The sequence below is a fragment of the Melozone crissalis genome, unplaced genomic scaffold (assembly GCF_028551555.1).
Source record: "Melozone crissalis strain CALT ecotype California unplaced genomic scaffold, PUWL_Pcris_2 ptg000009l_1, whole genome shotgun sequence".
NCBI classification, from domain to species: domain Eukaryota; kingdom Metazoa; phylum Chordata; class Aves; order Passeriformes; family Passerellidae; genus Melozone; species Melozone crissalis.
In genome coordinates, this window is record NW_026535787.1 from 20,534,474 (window position 1) to 20,552,894 (window position 18,421).

Consider the following 18,421-nt stretch of genomic DNA (forward strand, 5'->3'; position numbering starts at 1 on the left):
TTTATATTTTATAATGAGGAATTAATATGGAAATTTCTTTGTGCATGAAGAATCAAATGGCTTATAGAAGGAATGCATAGATATAATTTTTGGTTCAAATGTTTCAATTTTTTAATGTTTTGAAAACCTGAAGGCTCCTTGCTCAACATAAATGTTACTTTGAGATTAATACATGCCATTTTTAACTATGCTTTCACTAATCCCAAGGTGAGGCTGAGTAAGTTTTATTAATGAAACAAATGTTTTTTGAGAGAATAGCTTAAAATCAGTAGTTCATGTGACTGAGCACGCAACTCATGGTTTTTCATTCTTATATTCAGTGCCCTGAATTATTTCTAAAGGGGGAATTTAATGTGGAATAGTTGACACTGTGGCATAATGAATTAATTTGCTCCGGAATTCCCTATGGCTGGATGGAAGGTTAGAGGACTGCTTCTGGTTTTTCCTCCTTGGAGGAAGTAAATAATGATGTTAGTCAACATCTGAGTAGAAAAACTCCATCTCCTTATTTTGAGGAGGGCAATTGTTGTACCTAAAGGTTATTTTTATTTTGTTCGATCCTCATACTTGCTGTACTGCTGCAGCTTAACTCCAAACCATGTGTAAGGAAGCTAGTTCAAAGCTTGTGAGTGATTTAAGACTTCTATAGTGCCATGAACTTGAGAATGAAAAACTATTCTTGTAGAACATACCCATCAACTTTGCTTTCTTATAAACCCTTAACTGATTTAGCTCGCATTGACATTCTGTGCCTTTTCTGTGTCTTGTCTACTTCTTTGCTCTTTCCATTAGATCCTCCTACTACTACCACTCGGCTGCCCACGGTTCCCTGGCATCCTTCGACTGATGGCACCACAGGTTTAGCAACAGAACCTAGAATAATAAATTTCCCAACATCAACCTTGCCAACAAAGCAGGACGACACTTGGGGTATCGTTGTCGGTTGTGTGGTGGGTGGGGTTCTTTTGCTGTTACTTCTTGGTACTCTGGTTGGAGCCGTCTGCTATAAGAGAAGAAAGACGTTCCGCGGTGACTACTTTGCTAAGAGCTACATTCCACCATCAGATATGCAAAAAGAGTCCCAAATAGATGTTCTTCAGTCAGATGATATGGGTTCTTACCCTGGCAGTATAAAAAAAGAAACAAAGCACCCAATGAACTTAATATCTAAAGATTATTTAGAAGACCCTGGAAAACCTGAGTTGAACAATGTTGACAATACTAACAGGTACCAGGACCGTTATGAAAGACCAGTGGATTACCATGAAGGTGGAACATTTGGAATGGGTTTTATGCATGGTGAATTTTATGAGGAAGATGACTTTGTTTCTCACTTAGATGGCGCGGTAATATCTCGGAGGGAGTGGTATGTGTAGTAACCACTGAAAACTAACATGTACCTGTAGTTCACTTCATTGGCTGGTCACTTTCAGATTGTTTATACTTACACAAGAGGAGGAATAAACTTTTTGAAACTTTTTTTGAAGGTTTTTATATTGTGACTTGACACAATGGAAATACTGAATCTGGGGAAAATGTATTTGAGCTGCTTTTTTTTCCCAATGCTGTACTACTGTTTAAGATTTGAGTTTTAACACAGAGTGCTTATATTGGTCTATGTCAGAGTTAAAAAAAAAAGACTAAATTGAAGTTGCCATTCAATATTGTTTAAGAATAAAAAATGGCTGTCTTGCCTCTCAGATTTAAAAATAAGTTTACCCAAGGCAATGATCAAATATAATCTTTGGGGGCTTTGAATTACTCCGATCTAGGTACCATCCACAGTAAACTTAATGCTTCTGTATAACAAATATTTTACCAATTAAAATGAGTTACAGCAGAACTAAAGCTTTATTTTCTAGGGTTTTTTCTGCATAAAAATGAATACCTCTTAGCATTTTAATGAGCCTTCTTGTAACTATATACTTAAAAGTTAAGTAATTGCACTGAAACTAACTTATCAGCAACATTTTGAGGAGTAACTGTAAACAGGTCAAAGGCTTGTATTTGAATAAGATGAAAGGTTATTTTTTTAGTCATTGATTTCTAAAGCTTACTTTAGTGTCTGTATATATACATACAGTGAGATGTTTTGTTAGGCCTGTAATTGGCAGGGTGTCAAAACTCATTAATGCATACAAGATGCTCTTTGCAACTTCACAGTGTGCAATTTTTGAGACCTGTTTTGGAGGCTTTGTTGGAATCTTACCATTGAATTTAAAAGCTGGTTAATTGGACACAGCTAAGGAGAAAACACCCCTATAGATTCCAAAGCTGGAGGCTGATGTGAATATGCTTATTTTCCCAGGTGCCAAAAAGCATTAGAGTTTCTATGACCAGAAGTTAAAACAGCGGTTTTACGCTGCTTCTGACTAAGTAACAATACCTGCTTTGAAGAGGGTAGCCAGAGTTTCAGATTATTAGTAGGGAAGTAGACACTTGCACTGCTGCTTTAGGTATTGAAAGCGCACTCTTTAGTGGTGCAACTAGAGTCTATGAAACAGGAATTCAGTCTCTGTGCAGTCTCTGTACCGCAGTGGATTTGTTTTCCCTGCATATAATCCATACTGATTTTACATGTTCTTTAAAATGACATTGTATCTGTTATACATAGGAAATCTTGTCTGACATGTGAAATAGTTCTCCTTTATCTTGAGCAGATTCACCAAACTAAATCTGCTGATTATGTGAGGAGGAATGAAACAACTTTAGATAAATTCCAGAACAACAATGAATTCATAAGTAGAATATTAAATCTTTTGAAGTGCCATTTTTCAATGTTTAGCTTGAGGAAATTGAAGCTGATATGGCTCTATTAGTATTTGAAAACTGAAAAGGGAGAAGTCTGCTACCGTTGATGTGAAATAGGCTGCATAATTACAGCTGCTCCATGAGCATTGATGCTGGAAGTTCTTTTCTGTCCTCATGATGTTTGGTAGCTTACAGCATTTAGAGCTTCCCAAAAATAGTTATATTGAGTGTTGTAGACAATACACTGTGATTGCATATGACTGCATGTCTTTAAAAAAGATTAAGACAACAGCTTTATTTGAAATTCAAATGGAAAAGCATCCCTAAACAACTGAAGTTTAGGTTTGGATTAATGGAGTACTGATACATGATTGACCAGTCTCAAAAACAATAGCAAGTGATATTGTGGTTATCTGTAGTTTGAGTGCAAACACAAGAAAAGGAGTGAAATTTCTAGCAGAGGGTTCTGATCCAAATTATCTCTGGAATAAAGAGATTATACCTCTCTTCAAAAAAAACTTGATATATCATCTTTAAAAGATGGTTTTACTTGGAAATAAACATAACCATAAACCAGTTTTCCACATGGGATATCTTGCTTTTGTCTCTGTGGATTTTTTGCTTTGATTTTTTTAAAAATATATATATTTAATTCCTATGGGTTGAGAAGTTGAAATGTTCTGGAGTTGAAGTTATTAATAGGGATAGGGCTTACGTGCGTTGCAATGTTTTGTACATTATGTCTACTGTAAAAAGAATTGATTGTACGTACAAATGGCTGTTGTGTGAATAAACTTTTTCTTACATTCTGGAACATAGGTAGTGTTCAAAAGTGTTGCACAGGTCTGTTCTTAAAAATTGGAGATGGAAAAGCACAATAAACCCAGAGGCTGGATAGAATGAACTAAAGTGTTTAAGCTGTTTGAGATGGGCTGTTTAGTATTCACCTAAGAGAGCATAAACTTATAAAACAAGTGTCTTTAGAAACTCTTTTAAGAAGATTAAGAGAATGATAAATGGGGGTGTTTGCCATCCAAAATATTTGTTTTCAAGCACAGCTGATAAACTAACTAGGCATTGAATACATCAAAATAGTCTTGTTTTTTCATTCTATTGTCTTTGTTTGCTTTAACCATATTTCTTGGAATTAATCAATTCTCATCTATTTCTGACCATCTGGTGGTTAAATTGCTTTGTAGCTAGCACCATACATGTTAGGTGCTCTCTGGCTTGTTCAGCTTGTCATGGTGGTCCGGGTTTATGATCATTCCGCTGGTTAGACCAATGTTTTGCCAAACCAATTCAAAAAACCAAATGAAGTGTACCCTGTGATAATTGCATTTAAGTTCTTGTGTGACACTGTGCTGGGATGTTACTATTTTTCGTGATGTTCAGAAGTAAATGGGTGTTTGTAATCTCACCCAAAATCAGACTCAATGGGTGGGCTTTGATTGAAACTATAACACTTTATGATGTCTTGACATGATAGCAGAATTTACTAGAAGAAAAGGCACCATGAAGTTAGGATGAAGCAGTCAAGGAACTCTTCTGATATAATCACAAGGCCAAAGCATCTTCAAGAATTCTACACCTAAGAATGTATATTAGTTAGTTGAGATTTTTGCACTTCAAGAAGAGGGCACCCAATGTAAACTAAACTTAAGCCAGTTAAAATGCAGTAGTTAGGTGACCCTTCCACTGATTCACGTGCCCATTCTTCAGGAAAAATTATGAATTATTCTTGTGTCGTAGTTTAAGCCCAGCTTGCAGCTAAGCACAACACAACTGCTTGCTTTCCCCACCCCCATTTCTTCCCACCCTGGTGGAATGGGGAGGAGAATCAAAAGCAAAACTTGTAGGTTGAGATAGGAACGGTTTAATTGAAAACAAAGTAAAATATAATAATAATAGTAATGGATAATGAAGTGGGGGAAACAAACAAGTGATGCACAGTACTTCTTTCTGGGTAATTTCCCCAGTTTATACACTTGGCATGTTCTGTGGTGTGGAATATCCCTTTGTCCTCTTCAGGTGATCTGTCCCAACTATGCTCCCTCCTAGTTTGCTTTTGTGCAGCTCCTCACTGGCAGAGCATGAGAGAGGCACACACACAAAAAATAAAAGTCCTTGACTTAGGATAAACACAACTTAGCAAAAATCAAAACATGGTGGGTTATCAGCACTATTCTCATGCTGAATCCAAACCACTGTACAATCTCCTGAGAAGAAATTAACTCTATCCCAGCCAAAGCCAGGACAGTTTATAGTGTCCAGGCTGGTATCTGATGGACACATGGAGCTTATGCCAGGAAAACCGTTATATAAACCAAGGGTAGTATGTTGCGTTCATCTTTGAGGAGCAAAGTAACTTCTGCAAGTTGTTACTCTAGGACTTTATTCCTTAACATTAAGGAAGTCACAAAAAAAAGCTTATTTCAGTTTTTTGCAAGTTACTTAAATATACTTTGTGAGTGCAATCCCAGGAGAATGTTCATGTCAGATCTTTGATAAGCAGTGAGGGGACAGGAATTGTTTATTAGAGTGCAAATCAAGTGTTGTATTTTAGGTTGTTTTTTTTTTTTTTTTAATTGAGGGGTTTTGCTCAGCTTTCCAGCATGCAGGCAGAACAACATAAGAAATCTGAGGAATTGATAAATCATATTGTGTAGTCTCAGGGTTTTTATCTGTGAATAGAACATACAGCTGAAGAGGTTCTCAAAATTTCTGTCAGTAAGAGATTAAATAGAGAATGGTTGTGTTGCATTTGAATAATAATAGACTGCTTTAGAAATACATTGAAGGTAACTGTGTTAATTTTCAATTTCTTCGCTGTTGAATTTTGTGATTCAGTACTCAATGTAAATGAGAGCATTATTTAATGTATGCTGCCTAAATTTTGTAGGTAAGTGTTTAGTGCAGCTGACATGAATTATTCCAATTGTGAAACTTTTTGTTGAGCCTGTTGGCACTAGTTTAAAGCACTGATGATTTTAAGTTAAAGTATGTTAGCAGCTTTTCCAGTTTTGAGTCTTAAAATTTGATTTCTAAGCACAGTGAAAGGAGTGGCCTTTAAAGACTGACAAGTATGCTAATTCAGTATGGGAGTTGTTCAGCAATGGATTTCACAATGCTAAGGTCAAAAGAAAAATGCTGTAAAAGGAAAAAACCACAGCTTTTTCTCTCCCTTTGTTAAAATTTGTTTATAAAAATTACTTTCTTGTAGCTTGAAGTGTGAAGTCCTAAAGATGATACGTGGTCTTAGGGTTTGCTTTAATAAGTGTAAGCCAAGTATTTAGTGTTTGTTTGCATATTCATTGCTTCTAGTAGTTAGTATATGGGTTTTTTACCCCGATTTTAAGTTTTTTCTTTTTTGCTTTCTGCAAACTTAGTGCCTTTAAAGAAAGATTGTCAATAGACCATAGTTGCCTAGGTTTTTGAATTAACACCTTGTTAGCTTATTTAAGTGCAAATCATATGTTTTGTAATGTCATCTTACCTTGAAATTGAGAATGAAAGCATGCTGCTCATACTTAATAAAAGTAGTCCATAAAATTTTTAAAACAAAAATTTTGATTTCATGAACTCTCTTAATTTCCCCAGTTATTTAGTTGGGTAAGTTGAAGCAATACTGCAAAAGTGCTAGTGCAGGGCAAGGCTTTCTGTTTAGCAGTGGAAGGAAGAAGCATTTCTCAGAACAGCGCTGAAGTAGCTTATCTGAGTTTTAAAAGTATATGAACTTCTTATAGTTGTAACCTATGCTATCACATTGCAGATGTGCCCTTTAAGCAGACATCTTCTGTTGCTGTAGCAGGGGCTGTGATTGGAGCAGTCCTTGCTCTTTTTATCATTACCATCTTTGTGACAGTGCTGCTGACCCCAAGGAAGAAAAGGCCAGCCTATCTTGACAAAGTGTGAGTATGTGTTGGACTTTTTTTCTTACTCAGTTGAAAGCGATATGAAGAAAGAGTTTGTTCTGTACAGTAATTTAAGTGTCTGACTTAATTTAGCAGCTATTCAGCTTTTTTAATTTCAGGGCTCTATTTTCAGAGTACACAAATGTGAAATCACACATTTCTGAAAAAAGAAATCAGGAAGGTAAGAATTACTTTGGAAGTAATAAAGAGCTTTATCTCATGAGAAGTTTGGGGTTTTTTGAAAGAAAACTATTCATAGATTTAACTGGAGGGCAAAAAAGGGTTCCCTCTTGACTGGTGCCAGTGACTGCTAGTTTGTTGTAACTGCAGATCTAACTTGCAAGGTAAATTGGCCAGGCTTTGCAAACGTGAAGGCCCCCTAAAATAATTCCTGAAATGTTTGTAAAATGAAGCAAGCTTCCACAGATCCATGCTTACTGATTTCTTGTGCTTTCTGGAATTTTGGTTATTTCTTTAAGCCTCTGGCACAGACTTGCAGTTTACTTTGTTCAATATGATCAAACAAAAAAGAAGGAAACAAAAACGTCTGAGAAGATCTTGTCAGTTCAAGGGGATGATGTCTAGATTCTGTTTGGAACATGCATAAAAAAGTAACAAAGGCATACAATATTTGTAAATATATGTCTTTTTACATCCCATATACAGTTTCTTAAATCCCATATACAGTTAACACTAAAACTGAATTAGAAATGTTGTTCATATAGTTAAAGAGAACTAAAGTAAAATAACTAAGAACCTTTAGCATAAAATAAGTTTCCTCATTTGGATTGAGCTAGCAAGATGAATCAAGAGTCTTCTTTTGAGCAACTTTTAACATGGTTTCTCTTAAATTCTGTATCTGAAGCTTATTTCTATGAATGATCTTAAACATTTAAATTATTTTATAACCACTTGCTTTCACTGAGAAAGTTAAAATTGAAAAAGTCTTGCATGTAAGAATTGCTAGTAAGGCTTTCTCAAAGGCTTTCTAAGGGAAGTCTATAATTTAAAAAGTTGTTTAAACTGTATCTCGTAACTTAGAAACTATGTTAGATACCAGTAGTTTCTAATCCTCCTTAGTTGAAGTGTTTGGAGGGAAGTTCAGTCTGCTAAACACAGGATGCAATAAATAACAAATTCTGGATAGTGCTTTTCTACAAAAAGTGTCTTCCTGAATAATAGCCAGTGGTAGGCATATTCCATTACAATATATCACATCTGAGTCATTGCTGACTGAAAGGTGTTTGTCCCTGAGTACTGAATGCTGGATGATTTGGAAGTTATTATCTGACCATTCAATTGGACTTGACAAACATGATGTGTTATATTTCATTCCCCCTTTTACTACAGGATTGATCTTCCACCCACTCACAAACCAGCCTCATTTGGAGAGAGAATGTTGTCAGTGCCACAGAAAGAAGCTATGCTTCAGGTGAGTAAGTGTTTATATGCATCTTAAATTGACTTAAGGAAAGTGTTAACTTTGCTTTATTATGTTAACTTGGTCTGATTTTGTCTTCCCGGTAATATATGGAAACCTTTCAATGGTTTCACAACCAAGCTGTTTCTCTACGTGTGTGATATCCAGATCTGTTATCTATAATGTTAAAGTCATCCTTAGAGGTGGAAACTTGTAACAGCCTTTGACAGACACAGCTCCTTTTGAATTAGAAAAATCTATAGTTGAAATTCTGTGGTAAGAGAATATACATAGCTTTATGAAGCAGTCTTCATAAAAGGGAAAAATTATGCTTGTAAACTTAAAAACTGACCTGATCAAAAGCTCCCTTGCTGGTAACAACTGCCAATCTTTTGAGTTATTAACGATTGAGGGGTGGGGATAGGTTGAAATTTGGGCTTTGACGTGGCTAATCTACCAAAATATGAGTTTGAGCCTCGTTGAAGATTACTAAATCATTTTTAAATATTTGCAATTATGTAACTTCTAATTTTATCTTTTCTGCTTGCATTTACCAGCAGCAAATGACCCCATACCAATTTCATGACAAACAGTTGAATTTTTCATGTGCTTTCAGGGGTAGCTTCTTGTCATCTGAAGTAATGCTGTCCAAGCAAGACAGCAATAGGCAAGAAACTTCTTTACCAGCATTTAATGTTTGTGTGGGTGTAGTCTGATCAAACCAATTTTTGGAGGTCGCACTGGAAAGCTGATTCTAGCAAATGAAACACTTTGAGTAAGTGGGGAGCAAGGAAGGGTAGGTTCTTCCTTACAGCACGGTTTTGAAGTTGACTAGAGTGCTTGGGAAACCCCAGGTGAATTCAGGCTTCTCTTGCACTAGGCATTGTAGAGGAGACCTGTTCTTGAGAGGTCACTTAAGCTAATGTCAGTTATAGATCCTTGCCATGGCCCCTAAAGTCTCTTGTGTATGTGTGTTTATATTACATTAATCAGTCAGATTTTTTTAGATTTCTGCTTACATTGAAGAAAATTTCCATCATCTATCAGTATTTGTAAGAATTAGATTGTAATTGTTTTTAATAAAATTTTTGTTCCATCCTCAGTACATACCATAAATAATGTGATTCTAACCACTGATGTGCCAAATCATAACACTGAGCTAATTAAAATAATAATTTGTTTATAAGAAATATCATTTTTCCAATACTATGATGTATTTTTGCAATTTTAAGGACCTATAAAAGTCCTTTCTCATACAGGGGGAAAAGGGGGAAAAATCTTCACCTACCTTTAAGAAAGATTTTGATGGAGTTCTTAATAACATTGAAAATATTCTTGTAGATTTTCTTTGTGATTGATGGTTACTAAAGCTCAGCAAATAGCAGTTGCTGATAAAAGCCTTCCTTATGTCATAAATGTTACAATGGGTAATACTTGTGTATATTGTTGCTGAGCGAAGCAGGAAAATATTCTGAGATCCACTGCTGCAATAGTAGCGGATCTAGTAGTAGCAGCCTGATGATTATAACATTGTGAAGGTAGAAAACATTTTGTTGGCATAAAGAATAATAGGTCTTCATCTTCTTACCTTAAAGGTAGTTAAGTACCAAAGATGATACAAAAGAACCAGTGCTTTTCTGTGCTCAGGATGGGCATCAAGGCTATTTCTTCTATTACTACAGTACTCAACAATTGCAATTTTTCATGAATTACTCTTCTGCTAATATTTCTGCTTAAAGTATTTGAAAAATATTCTCTTGCTTATAGAATCAAAATATATGGTCTGTTGTGGTATTTGTGCATCTGTAGTGCTGCTAGATGGCAAAATTACAACACTAGGAAATGCATTTATTTGTCCTTTACAGAGCAACTTATAAAGGAGGTAAACATAAGAGAATGTGTACCTTATTACTTTCCTCTTCAGAACTTTGCTGTCTTTGAATTTTTTCTAGGTTGTGCTTACTGTGATTTCTGTTAATGGGTACTAAAGAACTTATGCTGAACCTGGCTGTAGTCTTGGAATGTTTAATTAAATGTTTTATGAAAATGTATTTTGTAAATAGAGAAAAAATCATAAAGAGACTGAATTGAATATTTGTTTTCCACAAATTAGATAAACAGAGTTTTAAGTTGTTTTGGGAGGAGAAAGATTCCCCTTCAGGTTAGGTGTTAGCCAGATTTTATTTAAGAAATGGATGTTGCCACAACACTGTTAGCGTACCTGTCTTTCTGTCTGTGGAACTCCAGAACTGAAAAGACCTGGAGCTGGAGGCTGTCTTCTTAGATGATACTGCCTCTAATCAGTATGTACTCTGTTATGCTTGAGGCAAGAGCTTCATTTTATCTAACAGAAATAAATGTCAAAATACTAGCTTTAGCCAAGAAGTGATTGGTTGTATTGTTTTGGTGTACCAAGCCAACATTTGGATAGCTGTAAAGAGGCAAGAGAAAAAAGTTAGCAGCCTGTCAGGATGTCTCATCTTGTATGACTAAATGTCTGTACTCACCACTGTACTACCTGGTGTTCCAATTGCTGTCGTGCCTACCCAGAATGAGATGCCAGGTGAGCCTCTCACTGGCTAGTTAAGATGTAAACTTCTGGATCTTCTAAAAAGAACTGTAGGGGAAATGTCACTGCTTTGTCAACCACAACAGATGATCAGTTCAGCCTGAGTGGAAATGATAGGCTGCACAAAGGTGCAAAGTAAAGGAGTGAATTTAAATGGTGTCTTCTGCATACTCACAATAACTTAGAATTGAAAGTGGATTTATTCAATTTAGGCTGATTCTGGTAAGTTGTTATAAATAATGTGCTAGTTTTTCAATCATCTCTGCTGTTATTCAAATCATGGACAAGTAGCTTTTTTTTATCTTGTAAAGTATTTAAGATTCAGTACATGATGCTGAAATTCTCCTTTTTGTACTCCAGCAATCAGTATTTAACTGATTTTATGCATATCTGAGTCAGCAGGTGATGGCATTAAAATGAAGAGAAATTAACTGGACCTGTGAATAGTACTGGACAGCTGGTATCTTTCATGGATACTTCTTGAGACTCGGAAACTTTCAGTTTACTTTAAATATACATTCTCATTTACCTGCTAGTGTTAATAATGAGCTACCAGTATGTACAAGTACTATGTAACTGAGTACTCATAATTTCTCTGTACTGGTATTTGAAGATACCAATTCATGTGTTCTTGTGAGTCACTTCAGAACTGAGAAAAACTGGGTCACTTATGGCCCTAAAAGAGGAAGGCAAAAGTCCAAAGCATACAAATACAATGGAAAAAATTACATTATAGCTTTATTTACTATGAAGACTTGTCAACTCTTTTGTCAACAGCACTGTTACTTTTGTCCAGGTATTCTTTTAATAATCATTGCCATGGAAACGCTATTCTGTTGCTCAGAACTATCTATTACAGGTAATGTGAAAGAGTGGTGAGCAAGCCTGAAGGTTATGTCCTTGTTGAGAGAGGAATCTCTGCTTAACAATGTGGGTTTTGAGGCGAATAAGGAAGAAGTTGAGCAATGGAATATTTCCAGTGGCTTAAACAGGAATTTTTCTATTGCATAATATTTTAAAAAGGCGTGTAAGAGGGTGCGCTAATTCTGGGAGTCCTTGGCATCATTAGAGTAAGCTTCACTGTTTCAAACAATATATTGCTAAGAAGCAAAAACTTATTTACTTTCCTCTAAACATGCTCAAGATGGGCAGTCTTTGACAATGTTAAAGAACTGAAGTTATTATTAATTTGACAGGTACTTCTGAAGGAAAGAAAAAAACATGTTTTGCACAATGCAGTGCAGCATTCAGAGTTGTTGAAGGATTTAGAATTTAACAAGGCTCTTCTGTAACAACAGAAATAGGAGTGGATAAGGGAAATGCAGCCCAGTAGGTATGTCTGGCCATGAGAAGACTGACTTGAGACTTGCAGGTTGGAAGAATGCCTCACTATTTAGACAAGCAGACTTCTTTAACTGTAATATTTGTATTACTGATCAAAACAGGAAAGAAAAATATGAAGTTGTCTTAGCACCATTAAAAGTATCAAATACCATTTATCAAATGATGTTTCTGAATCAAATTTGAAAACATCAGCCACTGAGCCCTTAAACCTAGTATAATACTGATTCATTTATGGATTATGGTTCTCTTGCACTCTTCTATTTCTTTTCCTAATGCTTTTTATACAGGTGGGAATATCTCTTCCTTGATGAAAAAGGAAGCAGTATTGTTATTATTTGCCTTAAACCAAAGAACTGTTTAGACAAATGATTGAATGGAAGGGAGCACAAAATGTGCATCAATAAAATAATCTGTATTGATGAAGGATCTTGCAATAGGAAAAACAAAATTACCAGATTGGGGTTAGAATGAGGCACATGCTATTCTGGTTTCCAGTGAGTCTCTAAATCATGTCCACATCCACTGTGGGTAGAATTCCTCAAGCAAGCAGATTTTTTGTTGTTGTTTTGTTTTGATTTTTGTTTAAAGAACATTAGCTTTTGGTGGAGATGGGACTTTTTTTGTTCCCCATGTGTGTTTTGTCTCCTTGTGTGGTGAACTCATGCTCTCAGCTCAGGTTTGAAGGAGCAACACTGCCTGCTAAGTGGTAAGTCACATATTCTCAGAAATGCAGACTGCATTTTAGGACTTGAGAAGCAAAAGCACGTTGACTTTAAGGGCAGGAGGGGATACTTTGAAATAGAATTATAAGACAAAAAGCTTGACAAACTAAAGTTGAAAAATAAACCTGTGAAGATGGTGAAAAATAACTGTTGGACGAGTGGAAAAGGTTAGGAAATATTAGATGATTTTTGGAGAAATTTTACATATTAAAACTTAACTCAAAATTACTTCAGAACTTTACTAAACAAATGTGGAAAGGTAAAAAGTTAAGGGGAAGGAGGAGAAAGTAAGAACAAAATATTACTGAGATTGGGTTCTCTTCAAAATAGTTCTTGAAGTAAGAATACGGATATATGACCACTGGAAATGTTACCTACCTGTATGAATACTTGTGGAGGGGCTTCTGCACAAAGATCAGCAACCTAGCCTACTTTGTGTTGCTGCTACCACTGTGATACTGTTGGGAAAAGATGGAATTGCAAAACAAAAAATACATACAATTGTGCGAAGGTGTTGCTTTAGCCTATTGTGGTCCTGTACTAAGTGTAGCATAAAGGAAGAACTTTACTAGGAGTGATGATACCAGAGTACAAACTGTACCCTAAATCATAATTCTATTAGATGGCATTACTTGGTGTGATTTAATCAGCCATTAACTCAGGCAGTTGGTGATTAACTGGATGTTTGAAAACAGTCCATTTCACAAATAAAGTTTTTCTATCATAATGGTGAAGAAAAAAAAAAATGTGAAAGAAGGGAGATTTCAATGCTTCTGCATGAAGTAACTTCTCATCCACCAACATTCCCAAGTCCTGCTCCTCAGAACTGCTCTCAATCACTTCTCTGCCCAGCTTGTGTTTGTGTTTATGATTGCTCTTACCTGTGTTTATGATTGCACCTGAAAGGTGCAGGACTTTTCTCTTGGCCTTGTTGAACTTCACAAGGTTCACACAGAGCCACCTCTCAAGCCTGCCAAGGTCCCTCTGGAGGGCATCCCTTTGCCTTCAGCATGTTACCACACCACTCAGCTTGGTGTTATTGGCAAACTTGCTGAGGGGACCTTGATCCCACTGTCATGTTGCCAAAGAGATGTTAAACAGTGCTGGTCCTGATACGGACCCCTGAGGAATGTCACTTGTCACTGGTCCTTGCTTGGATTTTGAGCCAGCAATGAGCCGTCTCTGAGCATGACCATCCAGTCAGTTTTTTATCCACTGAGTCGTCCACCCATCAGATCCATGTCTCCTCAGTTTAGAGATGTCTGTGAGACAGCATCAAATGCTTTGCATAAGTCCAGGTAGGTGACATCAGTTGCTCTTCCTTTTTCCACCAACACTATGATCCTGTCATAGACAGCCACTAAATTTGTCAGGCTCAATTTGCCCTTAGTGAAACCATGATGATGGTTACCAACCATCTCCTTATTTTCTATATGCCTTAGCATAGTTTCTGCTCCTTCATCTTGCTGGGCACTGAAGTGTGGCTGACCTGTAGTTTCTCAGGTCATCTGTTTTTAGACCTGGGGGTCTTATTTCCCCTTTCTCAGACAGTGTGCACCACAGTCTTGCCACTACTTCTAATACAAGATGGATAGTGGGTTAGTCACTTCCTGTGAAAGTGTCTTCAGAACTTGCAAATGTATCTTATCAGGTCCCCTGAACTTGTTCACCTCCAGATTCCTTAGCTGATCTTGAACCTCATCTCTTATTGTTGGCAGTTTGGCTGGGGTGGAACTAATTTTCTTGGCAGTAGCTGAGTAGCTGGTATGGGGCTGTGTTTGGGATTTGTGCTGAAAATAGTGTTGATAACTCAGGGAAGTTTTTTATTGCTGGACAGCATTGGGACCTATTCTGCTTCTTGTACTGCCCTGCCAGCAGATGGACTTGGGGTGTACACAGAATATTGGGAGGGAGACAAGATATTGGGAGAGGGAACACAGCTGGGACAGGTGACCCTGACTGATCCTCATCTTTTTTCCACTTGCCATTGGATTGTAAGAAGGATTCTAAATGATAACCAGTTAAGACACTACCTAAGGCAGAGTGTATTTTGGGATGACTGGTGGTTTTTTGTATTAACCAAAGCTCTTCTGCAGTTTTGAATCTTGACTTGTTTCCCCTGTAACTTTTCTTCTTTCAGAAAGAACATTTTACTTTGCAGAGCCAGTACAGAGAGAGAGATGCTGGAAACTTGCAGCACATGGTAAATAATAAGATGGCTTGAATTCCTGATTGAAGCTTTGATTTCATCTTATTCCATAAAATAAACTTATAATGTTGGTTTTCATGAACAAAAAAAATATTTGTCCATCCTGGTCAATAACTGTTTGATTGTGTGAGTTAAGTGAAAAGTGGCAGTACCATTTTAATATCCTATAGTAGTTTGATGACTAATTTAAATACTTAAACACTCCAGCTTTCATTTCTTGGTGAGTAATATAAAGCAGAGGAGTGTTGACAGACATTTTTGTAGTTGCTGGTTTGCTCTTTAGATTTATTGATCTTTAGAGTCCAACTTCATTTGAAACAAGCATTTGAAGTCAACTGTCTCTTAGGGAAATTTATAAGTTCCTGTTTCTTTATTCATAGGGTTGTCTTGGAGATAATGTATCTTTGATTTTGCTTAAAGCTTTACCAAGAATAGGAATTTCAGGTTCTATACATGAACTGTGAAACTTATTACTTCTTATATGTGTTTAGAAAACTGTGAATGGAAGGCAACTTACTTGTGGGGCTGAAGAGCCACAGGAGCAAGAGGGTCTTCAGCCTATGTATCCTGTTTATCAGCAAACTCACTACAAAAATTGGAGCAACAGATACCCACAAAGCTCAGGACCTGGAAGAGCCTACATCAATACAAGGGAGCATTATGTATGATTCTGTACCCAGATGTCTTTCACAAGGAATTTATTACCTGTTGACTCTATGACCCTCATGTCTTTTTGGCTTTCATCTCTAAAATAATTGGGTTTTTTTAATGTGTGAAAAAAATGGATGGAGAATTTTATACAGGTAAACCATATGGAATTTAAAACTTGCCTCTAGTACTTGGTATGTCTGTGTTTTTGTAGTAATATTGATCTGCCAAATGAGGAGAGCCACTTAGCTTTTTTAACCTTCACAGTCATAATCTGTATAACCTGTATTAATTGTTTGGCACGTGCCAAAATGTTAAGCTTTTTTTGCTGGCTATCTATGGGAGCATTCTCTCTGGATATTTTAAAAGAACCTTACCCATATAAAAGTGAGTAAATATGAGCAAGACAGCTGAATCCCTTGTAACATTAGCAGTCTCAGGCTGAGCCATCTTAGCAACTTGAGATATGAATTTGACTGGCCTTAGCTATTGATTTCTCAACCAGCTCTACCTCTCTCAGTCAAATGAAAAACTAGACTACCTCTCAAATACTGACTGGCTGGTCCATAAACTACACTGTTTTTCTTCTCACCTTCTTAAAAGTGAAGCAATTGCCTTACATCAAAAGCTTTTTGTTGTCTATTGATTCTGCTTGTTGCTGGCTTTGGTTTTACAGTTAGGTCTACATGAAACCTAGTTGAAGGAATTAGATGACTAGGCAGACAGAACTTTCTGTAAGTGTCTTTTGTGAAGCTACATCTGTGTTCCCAAATATGACTCCTATTTTAGGTGCTGCAGAGTTTATTTTCCTTGGTAATAGATACATTCCTTGTTTTTTTCTTAGTTTACAACAAAACTGCCTGTGATGTGTTTTTATGTCTTAGCAAGAAAAGAAAAGCTTCATCAACTTCAAATGCTTGTTAGCACTGTCCTTTAATCTTAACCAGTAGTGGGAAGTAACTGGAGAATGTCCTGACATTACCAGTGCTAAAAGTATCCCACATGAATCTTTTGTGTCTGTGGTAATGCTTAAAAAATGTGCTCATGATCTTGCTAGAAAAATAAGTTTTCCTGTGAACTAAAAAGTAAATATTTAGCAAGTAAAAATGTGTATATAATGTGTTAGTGCTGAAATGAGCTCATAGGACAATCTTAAAATATTTTAAGACAGTAGAAAAATGGGTTGTGTCTAAAATTTGCCAGAGAAACTTAAGAGACTTGAGTATTCTCTAAGTACATTATGCACATAAGTACAGAATGATGATTTTCAGTCAGATGACATGAAGGACAAGATGTTAGAATGCTTGGTGTCATGCTGAACTACCTGTTGTACAGAACTGAACATTACTTCTGGGGTATTAGTGTGTTTTTCTGCAGATGTTTGAATTTTTTTAGAGGCCAGAGTCAAGCTGTAGAAGCAGCAGAATTGAAAGCTAGCATAGGTGAGTGTGCTGCAGACAGGGGGCTGTTGTTAAACCTGTATTCAACCTGCATTCATCTCCATCACTGTACAAGTTCATGGGACCTCTGTCCACAATTGGGCCAGGTAAATAAAATTCTTTTAGTTTGTTACAGGTAGCATCTAGAAGATTATGGCTTGGGTGCCTGTATTCTGGACTCTGTAGAAGTAGGTATTTCCTGTTCTCTTGCTAAGCAGCTTTCTGTTAAATGATGTGGTTGAAGATGACAGCTGAAGAAATGGCAAAAAAGAAAGGTTGGACAGAACCTGCTTCTTAGGAGCTATCTTTGAAGCATTGGCACCTTGCTTTTCTCTTGGGAACTGGGCACATTCATGTAAATTGAGCAGCTGTTTTCAATATTAAAGTTTCCTGCTGCATTTGAGACCTAAAAAAGGGCTTGTGTCCCTCAAAATTGTTTTTCCATAATGTTAGTTTAAGTAGCTATCTCTACATGAGCATTGCCTCGCCTATCCTTACATTACTGCAGCTCCAAAAAGCATCAGCTGTCAGAACATTGAAAGACAACAGTGTCGTGGACAAATGAATGACAGAATGCAGAGAGGAACTATACTGCTTAAGATAATTTGATCAATATTACTGAGCAAAAATTGATACCAAAAATATTTGAATAGACATTATAGAATGGCTCAAAACTTTTGCTGTGGCAGTGCTTCCTCTGCATTCATTAGTACAATGTGGTATTGAGCAGGTGATCACTTCAATCCCTTTTGCAAAAAAACATTTATTTTGGATTCAGAAAAAATTCTTCTACTGCTTTTTATAATTATTTGCAGATACTTTCCTTTCTGTTTTATTTTTTTTTGAAAGAGATAAAACTTTAGGGAAGGAAGAATGCTATATCAACAAAGCTATCATTTTTTTTTAATGTGTAAAAATAGCTTAAAAAATATAAATGTAATCCAGCTGTGTTGTCCAAGTTACATATCAACAAACTACAGAAAGCTTGATTTGCAAACTACCCATCAGGATGTAGTTTGCCCTAAAGTCATTAAGGAAATACATTACCACTGACAGGTTTGTTATCTGTGAGAAACAGTTTCTTGTAATCTATTCAGGGACATTTAGTATATTAAGTTTTTGAAATGTTACTTTTAGATTTAAGTGTGGCTGAATTTGGGGGGAGAAATTTGGCAAAGAATGCTCAGAAGAGAACAGAAAAAATGTCTGCTAATTAGGCTTTCTCACTAAAAGGATTGTACATATAGAAGTAAGTTTGATCTGCTTTTGTAAGATGTAGAAAATGTCCTTTTATATTTTTGTACATTTTTAAATGCTTGTATTTGTAATTTGACTGGAATAAAAACATTCAAAATATAACATTTTCTTCTGTTGTTTAGATTTAAGATTACTTAAAATGCAAAGT

General features: G+C 36.2%; 1 protein-coding gene across 1 annotated transcript in view; it reads left to right on the forward strand.

Annotated features, from left to right (window-relative positions):
* NECTIN3 (nectin cell adhesion molecule 3) overlaps window positions 1-17,823 on the forward strand; it is a 60,348-nt gene extending 42,525 nt beyond the window's left edge. The window contains exons 6-9 of the mRNA XM_054270276.1: window positions 6,524-6,662; window positions 8,016-8,097; window positions 14,861-14,923; window positions 15,421-17,823. Of these exons, the coding sequence (XP_054126251.1) occupies window positions 6,524-6,662; window positions 8,016-8,097; window positions 14,861-14,923; window positions 15,421-15,597 (461 nt within the window). The 3' untranslated portion in view covers window positions 15,598-17,823. The remainder of the gene's footprint in view (window positions 1-6,523; window positions 6,663-8,015; window positions 8,098-14,860; window positions 14,924-15,420) is intronic.
* The last annotated feature ends 598 nt before the right edge of the window (window positions 17,824-18,421 follow it).